Below are 12,908 nucleotides of genomic sequence, written 5' to 3' on the forward strand. Positions count from 1 at the left end.
TGTGTGTGTTTTTTTTAATTTTTAAAATAATAAATGAAAAAATAACAATCTGAACTCTTATAATTCAAAGGCCCAAGTTGTACATGTACTCCAGTAGTGCTTAATTTATCCCAAAGTTGCTCACTGAGTTTATTAACAAGCTTTAAAGGGTTGATCAATAAGGATATGGAAATACTCCTTTATCAAATGATTATCGCCACTACACAGCTGACAGCTCCAAAAGAAACTTTGCCAACACTATATTCAGGTTGGGGATCCTAGAGCACCAAGCTCTTCAATAAGTTTCCAGTCTGCCTTCTCTGGCACACTCATCTATGGGGCACACTGTGAAGTCCTCACACATGGGCGTAACAAGTTGGTTTGCATGTGGTGACATTTAAAGTGGACAATGCATAACTTGTGAACACTTAGCAGTTAGGCACAAGACAGAATGGCACCTCATAATGTCCTGTGCACTGTGTAAGGTCATGAACTTCAGCATTAACTGAAGCAGGAGAAGCTTCCCAAGTGATAATTAAAGTGCTTTAAAATGGATGTGTGATTTAGCCTAATGGTCTGCTGGAACAAAATGAAGCCAATGGAATATAAAGAAGCAAGGCAAGCAGAGGGGAACGCAGGGCTTTCAGAAGAGAGGTTGGATAAAGTTCATGGCCTATCATGAGACTTATGACTAGTATGCAAACAAACAAACAAACAAAATGGATGGCACATAAGAATGTAAAACATGAAATGGATCTACTGAATCTTTTGAGTGATTATACTGAAATTAAAAAATGAGTATGTGGAAATTTAGGTCTAAGAACCATTCTGATACAATGCTTGAACTTTGTGGGATTACTTTTTGAAGTGATCAGATAAGCAGTTTCAAATGAAGTAGTTGCCAAAAGAAATCAACTTAAGGTAGCTTACCCACATAATTATCCTTATTCTGAATCATCAGAAATACCCTCTGACTACTTCCCTGCATTAGCCCTTGCTGTCAGTATTTTTAGTCCAATCATTTTTAGGAGTGATATTGTAATCTATGAATCAACAAGGATTCAAGCAGCAATTGCTGACAAAATGACACAGGACATTCTGTGGTGCCACTCTGTCTTGTTCCAAGATACCCTGACAACATAAAAGGCTAATTAATAATACGCTAGGGGATTTCCTCAGATCATTTTCTTGTAACTTCAAAACAATCATGCCACTTCTCCCACCCACCCAATACAAACAAGGTGTTGGCCTTCCTGCAAAGGGATGGATTGCTTTTAATTTGGAACTCATTTTCTGTGATGTTACTTATCCAGTTCTTTGCATTTAGAAACAAGGATATCACCGTGATGAAAAATATAGGAAAATGTTTTACTCAAAGAAAAGTATTCAAATGCTGTTGTAGCAATTTGCATCTCTAAATCTTTTGAACCTGAAGTCAACATTGGTTGCCACAGAGCAAGTTCCTCCCAAATTTCCTGGAATGCAGGTGTAATCTTTAACTTCTACATTGTTTACTGTAAAGAATCAGTGTCCTGTGACCTCAGTCCTTGTGGAATATTTAATTGACAAGGTAACAAAATGAAAATTACTATGGGAGCAGATGTGACAAACATAATATCAGCAAAGGAAGAAAACCCACACCACAGTAGTCTTTATAAAGTTTACTGATGATTTTGGATCGTATCCTACAGTTGACATCTGCATACTAAACTGTGATGAGGGTTTTCCAGAAAAATTTAATGCAAATTAGGCTAATTTGCATAGGGTCATTTGCATAGGAAAATTTTCTGATGTCCTAGAGAGTGATCTAATTTAGCGTATTTTACTGCTATTTAGTAAACAAAGCTAAAAAAAGTACTCTCGGTTAATCTTTTGTCCCAAAATACCACAAGAATTTGAGTTGAAATATTTGAAGAAAAACATTAAAGCACACTTAATGTGATTTAAATGTAGTATTATATAGATTTTTTATTGGAATACTTGTAAAAATTTAAAAACAATAGCATATTCTTTCCTTATAGACTCAGTTTACATGTAACAGCAATTCCTGGGTTGTTTAACCCAGGAATTGCCATGGCTGAGGGGGAAGTAAGCGACCGCACTGCCTTCCGTGTGCTCGTTGCTTCTGCTTTCAGTCAAGAACCTAGGACTGCCCTATTCCTGGGTTGTTATCGTGCCATTTGAACCCAGGAACTCTGGATTATTTAGGGATTAAACTCTCCAAAACGAACCATGGGTGATAGTTGGGTTAACTCTGGGCTGCTTAGCCCTTAAACAACCAAGTTCCTGGGTTCGGTCATCATGTTAACACCCAGGGCATTCCTAGGTTGTTGACTGAAAGCAGAAGCAATGAGCATGCAGGACCCACCGTGCTCACTTGTTCCCACTCGGCCATCGCAATTCTTGGATTAAACAAAACCATTACATCCAAAGTGTCCTTTTTTAAATGTAAGAAAAAAAAAAGGTACTCAAAACTGTTGACACATTAAGGGAGCAATCCTATGCAGATCAATAGTTGCCTCTGATTAGGGGGGCGACCGCCTATCCAGTGCAGGGCAGGAGGAGTGGTGAGGAGCGGGTCTCCTCCGCACTCCCACCACCCTGCTTTCATGGGTAGACAGCTGATTTCAGGACCTCGGAGCATGGGGAGAGGTGGCTGGATGACACACAGGAAGTGTAGCACCAGCACTTCTGACCTCCCCGCCCCGCGGAACACTGTTTTTCCCGCTCTGTGCTGTTCTTATGAGCGCGGGGCTGATCCACACTGCCTACAAGGTGGTGCGGGAGGGGGTGGTCGGTTCTCAGGGAACCCGGCCAATCCTATGGCTGTCTAGCCACTGACTAGCTAGACGAATAGGACTGCGCCCTAATTCAGCCATCCCAACCTGGTGCCCTCCATGTTTTGGACTAGAACACCCAACATTCCCCAGACAGCATAGCTGGTTGGGAATGCTGGACACTGTAGTCCAACACATCTAGAGGCACCAGTTTGGGGAAGGCCGCACTAATTAATTTTAGCAACTCAAAGAACTGTGCATGATATGGTGACAACCACTTGTCTGTTTCAGCAGAGCTCAACCCTTATCCACTGAGGTTGTTTTGGCATCTTCAGTTTCACTGTCACTGCTTATTAGTTTCATTTCAGTGAGACATATATGCATTTCAGTGACATATATGTAGTCTGTCATGTACTTGTTGGAGAGAATCACCTAAAAACATGAATTACAACTTTGAAGTTGCCAGCCTGGCTGAGTATTTTATTTGCAATCGGCATCCATTCATTGTTACTAATAAATATATAAAATAGTCTGCCCTACATCACTCCCAGGGTTTTATTTATTGTATTTTTATACCATCCCATCCAGAACAGATTGAATCACAATCTCCAGGCCAGGTGTTCTACTGACTAACAGCAACTCTGTCTTTTCTGGATTTAATCTCAGCTTGCTCACCTTCATCTATTCCATTATCAAATTTAGGCAATGTTCAAAGGTGTCAACTGCTTTCTTGGAATCAGAGGGGTTTCTCCATGAGCTATTGACTCCGAGCTGGCTGCTTTTGGAGGTCATTAGGGATAGATGGCGTCGTGGCCATCCAGCAGCCACCCCGGAGCTTATCAGGGAAAACCCGGATTTCCTGAGATTGCTTAAAGTCCAATTCTTTTCCTTAAGGCAGGTTCTCCGTGGTATAGTTGCTGTGTGCCCCAATCCCCACATTTACCTTGGGTATGCTAGCCCTGCCCAGGGCCTTTCACCGTGACCCCAGTCAAGGGGTGTTTCCTGTGTGTTTCCCGTCCCTGCACAAACCAATTAGTGTCTACTCAGAAGTAACTCCCATTGTGGTCAGTGACGCTTGCCTTTGAATGCCCACATCAGAATTTACAGAGATCGCCCTCAATTGAAATGGCACAGTTTAAAGCACAAATTCCCTAAAGGCTGTAAAGGAGAATCTCGAGGCTCCGACTCTCCGTTGTTTGGTTTGTTGCCTTAGGAAGTAACTTCTTCACACTTTTGTTATAGGAATCCTGCGCAGCATCGGGTTAAAAAGGGGGCTGGTTTCCCATCCCTGTGTCCTGTCCCCCGCCATCTTTCCCAGCACAGGCATATATGTGTCAACTTGGAAGTAGCTCCCATTGTGTTCAATGAGGCTTGTCCTCAAAATGCGCACTCCAGGGAGTCGCCAAGATTGCCATGAATCGAAATAACGCATTTAGGAACCTTAATGTCGAAGCTTTGATTGATCCAGCACAGCAGATAGAACACTGTGTTCCTACTGATTGTTTATTTAATACTCTGTTCTTTTAATGAGTGTCGCTTTAAGAAAGTACTTAATGCAAGTGCAGGGAGGGGAGAGAGAAAGAAGGAGTGATTTTTATGGACACAAAAGGTGTTTCCCATTTCCCAGCACAAACATGTGTGTGTCTACTCAGAAGTAACTCCCATTGTGGTTGATGAGGGTTGTTCCTGGAATGCAGGTGCATCTGGAGCTTTAGGGGAAAGGAGAAAGAGGGGGCGGGGGAGAGCCTGGAGGAGGGGAGAAGCCTCTCTTATTGGTTGAGCAGCCCCTGCCAGTCAGATGACGTTCACACCAACCCCCACCCAGAATTATGTTCTGTGAAGTGATTTTCACTGGTGCAGAGCACTCACTTTTGGACCCCTGCATGGACCAAAGTGCAGCAAAGCCGATTCCTTTTAAAAAATCCAGTACTCCTCCATTTGCTTCTCCTTCCGTTGTCAGGGAAACACCCCTAGGTAACAAACAACAATGGAGCTAAAGTGTCATCAGCATACTGATGGCATCTCACTCCTAACCTCCAGATGATCTCTCCCAGTGATTTCACGTAGATGTTAAATAACATAGGGAACAGAACAGAACCCTGTGCGACACCATGGACCAACCGCCATGGTACCAAGCAGTAGCCCCCTAATACCACCTTCAGAACATGATCTCACAGGAAGGACCAGAACCACTGGAATTTAGTCCCTCCAAAGCCCAGCCCGCTGGGTGGTCCAGAAGGATACCATGGTCAATGGTATCAAAAGCCACTGAGAAATCCAGAAGAACTAATAGGGCCACAGTACTCTCATCCAGTTCCCAGCATAGAACATCCACCAAGGCAACCAAAGCAGTCTCAGTCACATATCCCAGCAGAAAGCCCAGTTAAAATTGATCCAGATAATCAGTATCATCCAATTGTGTCTGGAGTTGTGAGGCCATCACCTTTTTGAACATGCCCCTCCCACAATGAGGCATCAATCACATTTCTTAGCCATGTGGCCAGTTCTATCATGGCTGATTTAATTAGCCAGGATGAATAAGGGTTGAGAAGTGGTAGCCCTCACTTCTCCACTACCCTGAGATCCACAAGCTGAGAAGTATCCAGACCAGCTAAATCTGTTTGTTTACTTCCAAGTTTTGTTCCCCTCCCCTTTCAATCCAGCCACAATGTCCTTCAAAAGGGAAAAAATCCTTTAAAATATGCAAATGAACAATGTGCACGATTTCCCGCATCCACTCACAAGAGAGATGGTTACTCTACTTGTTCCCATTTCCATTTAAAATTAAAGGACCAAAATACTGCCCTAGAATCTGTTTTCCCCCCATGTTATGAATACAATGCATACACAAATATTTTAACCTCTTGACTTTTAAAACCTCAGGATTTGAGACTTCTCTCTGACTATACATATTACACACACCTAACACCCATATATAGACTCTCTCTCTCTCTCACACACACACACACAAACATTTCTAAAAAGTTTTGCCTCCACTATTGTCAACACCCTCACCCCCATGTTTACTTGCCAACTAAGAATAACAGCCTAAAGAAGTGGGCTGCAGTCCACAAAAGCTCATGCCAGAATAAATGTGTAACTCTTTAATATGCCACAGGACCATTTGTTGTTTAAAATTACCTAATAGTTCTTATTTTCTGACGGAACTTTTTAAAATGCCCTCGTGTGGTGAATTATGTAACTTTTCTGTGTGTCACTAAGATCAGGTACATTTAGGGTGCAATCCTATGGGGATAAGCGGCTGCCTCCAAACTTAGAGGCGACTGCCTAACCAATGCAGAGCAGGAGAAGCATGGAGGGAATCATTCCCTCCGTGCTTCTCCTGCCCTGCATTTGCGGCTAGACAGCTGATTGTGGCTGTCTAGCCGCAGGAAGGCAGCATGGGGGAGGAGGCTGCCAGACGACACATAGGATGTGTTGTACCAGCATTTCTGCCTTCCCTGCCCTGGAACACCCCCAGAATGCTCCATTTTGGCCGCTCCACGTTCCTCTTCCAAGCATGGAGCACGGGGCCGTTTCGCGCTGCCTGTGAGGCAGCGTGGAAGGTTGGTTCTCCAGGAACTGACTTTGGAGCTCTGACTCCGAGGTCGGTTCCCGGAAAACCACATATTCTATGGCTGTCTAGCCGCTGACTAGTGGTCATAGAATTGCTCCCTTAATAAGTTAAAAAAAAACACTTAGAGAATACAGCCACTATTGTTAATCAAGATGGTTACAGAACAACAGTGATCTTCTGTCTACCCTGATTAATAGGAAAATTATACTTATGATATGATGTCAGCATATGCCAGTGGCATATGAACATAAGAAACAGCATTATATTAATTCAAACCACTGGCCTACATATAACTCAGTAATGTTTATGCTGACTAGCAGCAACTTTCCAGAGGCCTTTTTCAGCTGACCTGGAGAGATCCTTTTAACTGGAGATGCTTGGCACTGAACCTAGGACCTTATGAATGCAAATCTGTACTTTGATCTATCACACACAACCCCCCCCCCCCCATGACATTTTGGAGGACTTAATCATGTTTCAGTGACATGCAGATATATGGCACTTTACAGAGTAACATCAGCAAAAGTTATGGTTCCTGCTTTAGTGAGCTTAGTTTTGACAGTCCCCCTCCCTGATGGCTTGCTAAAATGCAGTGGGTGACAATTGCCTCTCTACGGCTCCTGCTCTCTGCAGGATTCCCATCACCCTCCATGGGAGGCTAAAGGGAATCCAGATAGGATCGTGCCCTAAATAAATGAATGCATATCATATTGTGTGGTGCTGTACTGATGTGGCTCTTCCTGTTCCCATCATATGATGCTGCATTAATGATCAAGCTGCTAGGTAGGTTCTTATGAGCTCTGGACAGCTCCAAGCAAGCCACACAACATCAGTGTATAATCCCCACTGATTCCCATACAGTCTGCATAATAGGTGGATAAATTATGGGAGATGTTTAGTGTCAATGGTAGGAGTTCAGAACATACAGAGGAGAACCTCCCCATAATCCATGCAATCTATTTATCTTAATGATCTGGATGCTGATTCCTATTCAGGTTTTGTGCTAAAGCACACACTTCAGTATTTTTACACAATACCCAGGGTTGCATCACACATTTTAACACAGAGATAAACCACTGTACACATACAATGGTGTGGTGGCTTAGTGGCTAAGACGCTGAACTGCAGACTGGAAGGTCGGCAGGTCAGCAGTTCGAGACCCAAGTACTGCATGACGGAGTGAGCTCCCGTCTTCAGTCCCAGCTTCTGCCAACCTAGCAGTTCGAAAGCAAGAAATTGCAAGTAGATAAATAGGTACCGCCTCGGTGGGAAAGGTAACAGCGTTCCGTGCACCTCGGTGTTCAGTCATGCCGGCCACATGACCACGGAAGTGTCTTGGACAGCGCTGGCTCTTCGGCTTAGAAACGGGGATGAGCACCGCACCCTAGAGTCGGACACGACTGGTTGGGGACACCTTTACCTTTTTTTTACACATACATGCAAAAAATGTAGTCTGTACAAATGGCAAACATATACTTAACATGTGACTGACACAAATCTATAATCTTGTTGTTGGGAGTGGCTGTTGTTATTTGCTGCATATATGTGTGAAGGAAAACATGGGTAGGCTGGGACTTTAGTGTGTGAAGCAATGACTTAACCTGATCTGGCACTGACTACTTTTGTAAGATGTGAGAAGTCCCCAAACTATCAACCTAACCGTTAACAAAAGAAACACCATAATGCCAGTAAAATATCATCAACTGTGCAGTATCTTTAATTGCAAACTTGAAGCAAAAGCAGAAACACTTTCCAAGGTGTCACAGATGTGCTTCCCTGCTGATTCTACATACTGACAGGGCTATACTTTTGGAGTTTGCTTCTTCTGCTTTTTCTTCAAACACTGCTTAATAGAACCACTGGCCACAACTGCATGCAAATCTGGAAGACTAGAAATGCAGGAAGAAAATAATGGAGTTTATAAGGGTAACCTGAAACATAATAAACAGCTCAGACTAGGAGTGTACTGAACAAAAAATGTGTGTATGTTACTTGTGAAGGGCACTTACCATGCCAAAAGAGTAAGGTTTGGATATAGGTTTGTGTAGCTTGTAACACAGCTCTCTTCCAGACAAGTGTCTTTAGTGCTCAGAATCCAGTGATAAAGTTGTTCCAAGACCCAACCTCTTTAAACTGCAGGTGGTGGTGGGGGTATTGCAAGATTGATTCTCTACAGGGGGGGAAACCCTCCTTCCTCAGAGAAGAACAACAAGCCAGGGAGTAGGCTAGGCTGAACCCTAGCCCCATGGCTTCTATACTGTGGGCTCCTGCACAGTTCCATCTTGTCTCCCATGCTATTTAACGTCTCCAGGAAACCACTGAGTGAGGTCATCTCAGGGTTTGGATGAGGTGCTATACGTACAGAGAAGATACCCAACTCTACTTTTTATCTTCCCTGTATTCAGGTGAGTCTGCGGAAGTCTTGCACTGGTGTCTGGGAACATCTTTCTGTGGTTGCACGTTTGCTATGCACACTTACTTGGAAGTAGGAAAGGTTCTGCCTGTGCAAGCACCGAGCCATTGCTGACTCCTACAGGGACGCCACTTTCGCTGGCGTTTTCATGGCAGACTATAGCGGGGTGGTTTGCCATTGCCTTCCCCAGTCGTGACTACCTTTCCGCCAGCAAGCTGAAAGCAGCGGCACCTACTCCTGACTAAAAATGCGTGCAAATGTGCCATATGAGCAGGTCTAAAGTGGTAGTTATTATTTATTTGATGCATTGCTATTTATTATTAATAAATGTTATTTATCTGAAGCGTTTTGAACCTGATCTTCAACAGAAAAAGGCTCCCGGAGGGGCTTACAAAGATCAATAATAAGATAGCCTCGCGTCGTCAGGCTTACAGCCGAAAAGGCAAAAGGAAAAGGGGCCGAGAGGGAGGAGGGAAAACGCAAACCCTTCACTAGTTCTTAACCAAAACGCACTGCCCTATCCGCCCCGCTGACAGAGCCGCCGGAGAGGGAAGGGCTGCTGCCCCGCGACAGCTGATGAACGGAGGAGCCTGATGACGGTGGTTTCTCAGCAGAGCGGAGGGTGGCCCCTGCCTGCCTTCTCGCCCTCACCGCAGCCCGAGGGAATGGCCGCCGCCAGGCGACACAGATCTTCTTACCGCTCGTTTCTACCTTGCTTCGGCACAGGCACGCGACGACCCCGCCCGGCCGCCCGCGCGCAAAGCATGCCGCGCAGTCGCACTTTCCCGATAGCCTCTTCCGCCCGCCCCGTGCGCGCCGTCTCCTCCGCCGCCGCCGCCGCCTCGCCTCTTCCCGCCCGCTCCGCTGTCACGTGACCAGCCGCAAGGACCGCCGGGATAAGGTTTCCCCGGTGGTCTGGGTTCTTCAGATGCAATATGGCGGCTCTGGGCGGTCGCTGAGCGGCCGGTGGGGTGGCAGTTGAGACAGCGGCTGTCAGCGCTGCGGGGGTCGAGCGCGCGTTCGCCAGTGCGGCTCCAGCACTAAAAGGGGCGGCGAGAGAAGAGAGCGGGCCGAGCCGGCCAGTCAGCCAGCCAGGCCGGCAGGCCCTTCGCTTGCGTGCGCCGGTTGGTCGGAGTGAAGAGGCGAGCGATGGCCCAGCGAGTGCAGTCGGTGCAGGAGTTCCTTCAGGACTCGTTCGTGCCCTTGGTGGCCACGCTGTGTAGCGAGGAGGCGGAAAGAGTCACCCGCAAGAACAACTTGGGCTTCTGTGAGCTGGTAAAGCCCTTCTGTCGCCTCACTTCGGAAGGTCGGTGTCACTCGGCGGGAGCGGAACTGGGTTGTTTACAGGGGGAGGGGAGGGGCGTCTAAGCCATAGGCACCTTCAGTGTGTGGGTGTGTTGGAGGTGGTCGGGAAGGAGGCAGTAAATTTCCCGACCCCTTTGAGGCAGAAGATGGATGAGGAGCCCTTTTGCTGTGTTTACTTTACCATTCGCTGAAGTTCGGATGGCGGAATTTGCCTGCCAGTTTCAACCTTTTGGGAAAGTGGTCGCTCACGAGGGAGACGAAGTCTTGTTTACTTCTGAAGGGGTATTGCATGTTACTAGCACAACTATCCTGTGGCAACTGGCTCAAATTAAACGGTTGTAGTGAGCTGTATGGGTAAGTTATTACTACTAGTGGATGTCTGAATAGTAACTTGCAGACGAATCCACCATGTGATGTAAGCTGCTTTACAAAAATAATTATAAAATGTTATAGCAATACGAATATTTCAAATCTGTCAAGCAGTTAAAGTAGACTAATGTATATATAGATGATGTTTGAAGCAACTATATTTTAGTTGTTGCACCCTTGGAAAGCACACTTCGCAAGATGCTCTACCTTTGCTTACTGACAATAAATTATTAACATTTTTTCTGGTTGTGATTTATAGGTTATTGTTGTATGTTTATTATACTAACTGAACATAAAAACCACTACAGTCCGTTTTGCTAGGTTTTATTTTGTTGCCAAACTGTTTTTATTAAGTATACAACTTTACTACTATTATAAAATATGTACTTCTTCCAGACTTTTGTGAATATTGATGCTGAGTACTATGAAAAAATAACAATCTTCAGAACTGTTTTTTTTTTTGCTAAATGTGTTTTTCCACATAACCAGAGCATGACCTCTGGTTATGTGCATGAAGCACATGAAGGCGCATGAAGCGATAAGCTTGCTGTAGCTAAGCTGGTCTGGGTCTGATGCATGCTTGGGTAGGAGACCACTTAGAGAAGTCAGTTGCTGGTTTGAGTTCCTTAGGGTGCAATCTTATGGTGATGCCTGTAAGGCTCGGAACTCAAAGGCTTGTAGGCATCTTATGCACAGTGGGAGGAACGACAGAGGTGATATTTGCCTCCATGCTCCTCCCACTCTGCCTGTTGGCTAGATGGGTTTTTTTGCCCATCTAGCTGGGGCAGTTCAGAGCAGGTGGGAAGGAGGCTGGGGAGGCCTTGGGATATGTTGTATCTCGGCTTCCCCCAGACCCCTCTGCCCACCGGCACACTCCCTTTACCCCTTCTCTGGGGATGCCAGCACAGTTCTCTCTGCACTGGCAGAGAGGGAGAAGGGAGTGTGGATTCCTGGATCCATGGTCAGAACTCTGACTTTGACCTTGGATCCAGGAATCTGAATTATCCACTGGCCCCCAGACTCCATCTAGGGACCACAGAATTGTTTCCTCCATAGAAGAAAGGCAGGATATTAATGTAACAAATAAACAAACATACATTTAGGATTAGGGTGTTAGCTTTCTAATAGTGCATATGTCAGGTGCTGTATAAACGCACATGTCTCTGTGCAAAGCACCTGCCCCAAAGAGATCATAAACAACCCTCAAAGCATTATGCTAAGATATGACTTCTTCTTGGCAGTGTTCTTGAGTACTGTGTTTTATATTGCCTTTTGACGATGAGTTCACTAGTAGAAATGCGTCTGCTAATGTCTGATTTGAATGTATCAGTGTTAATTCCAGTGTTAAAAATCTAATTATCAAAGTAAATAATATTTATTTATTTTAAGAATTTGAGTCATTTTTCAACAAGACATCTCCTAAGTGAGTACATGGCTGACTGGGGAATGCTGGCAGCTGTAGGACTTTTTTTCTGTCTAAACCTTCATAGGATTGCTCCTTTAATATAATAGAACAATTTAAACAGACATTTAAGTAGCATTTCAGTGTTCCATTTTAGCCATGGAAACAATGATCCAGTTTGCACATCACAGCAGCAAATCATGGGTTATTTAACCCACAATTAAGAGGGACGCACACCACCTGTGAGCTGCTTCCAGTTTCTGTAAACAACCTCTGATCAGTGTGATAAGAGGTTGTGAGCATGATGTCCAAACTTGGACTGATGGGTTGTTTAGGGGCTCATCAACACAGCAGTTAACCCATGGTTTGTTGTTTAGCTTCTAAACAGCCCAGAGATCCAGGTTCTTCTGTAGCTCTTTTCATTTGCACTCTGTTTTGATGTGTCTGAAATTAGGAAAGACTGTAAGTTGGACAGGTGAATTTTTAAATAGAGGTCTACAGGGAATTTCTCCAGTTAACAAATGTGCTTGTTTGGAAACATAACAAATAGGAAAAGTATCTAAGGGTTAGGGCAGATTCTGTTTGGTGTGAATTTAGACCGTAATAAAGAAAAAAAAAAGAGAAAAGAGAATTTGGAAAAGCTAATAGAAGACTAAGGACAGAAGGATGATATAGTCAAAATGATAAGCTAAGGGTGTAATCCTATGCATGTTTAGACAGAAAAAAGTCCTACAACTCCCAGAGTTGCCCAGCCAGCCATGCTGGTTGTGCAATGCTGGGAGCTGTAAGACTCTTTGGGGGTCTAAATATGCATAGGATTGTACCCTAAGAATATGAACTTGGCAGTTTTACTTAAGATGTATAACTCATCCTGTCCATGAAGGTTCAGGGCAGGTAAGAACCGTAACTGAAAACTGCCTAGATATATTGATTGCAAAATAGATGGAAAAGGTAATATATTTATAAGATATAGGCTAAATAGCGCATCCAAATTGCAGTCGTATACTAAAATGATCAAAACCAGAGCATCATGTTGTAATTAGGGCAAGAGATGATAGAATTTCTTGGCCGGAGAGGGATTACTGT

General features: G+C 44.5%; 1 protein-coding gene across 2 annotated transcripts in view; it reads left to right on the top strand.

The window, feature by feature from the left end:
• The first annotated feature begins 9,645 nt into the window (after positions 1 to 9,645).
• TRAPPC8 (trafficking protein particle complex subunit 8) overlaps positions 9,646 to 12,908 on the top strand; it is an 84,752-nt gene continuing 81,489 nt past the window's right edge. Inside the window, exon 1 of one of the 2 annotated variants that reach the window (XM_084849619.1) lies at positions 9,646 to 10,052. In XM_084849619.1, coding sequence (XP_084705745.1) covers positions 9,896 to 10,052 — 157 coding nt within the window. In that variant the 5' untranslated portion in view covers positions 9,646 to 9,895. The remainder of the gene's footprint in view (positions 10,053 to 12,908) is intronic. The other variant, XM_084849620.1, reaches the window with a different exon arrangement.

This window comes from Heloderma suspectum, chromosome 4 (assembly GCF_057233095.1).
Source record: "Heloderma suspectum isolate Gila_16-S chromosome 4, 16-S_ref, whole genome shotgun sequence".
Lineage (NCBI taxonomy): Eukaryota > Metazoa > Chordata > Lepidosauria > Squamata > Helodermatidae > Heloderma > Heloderma suspectum.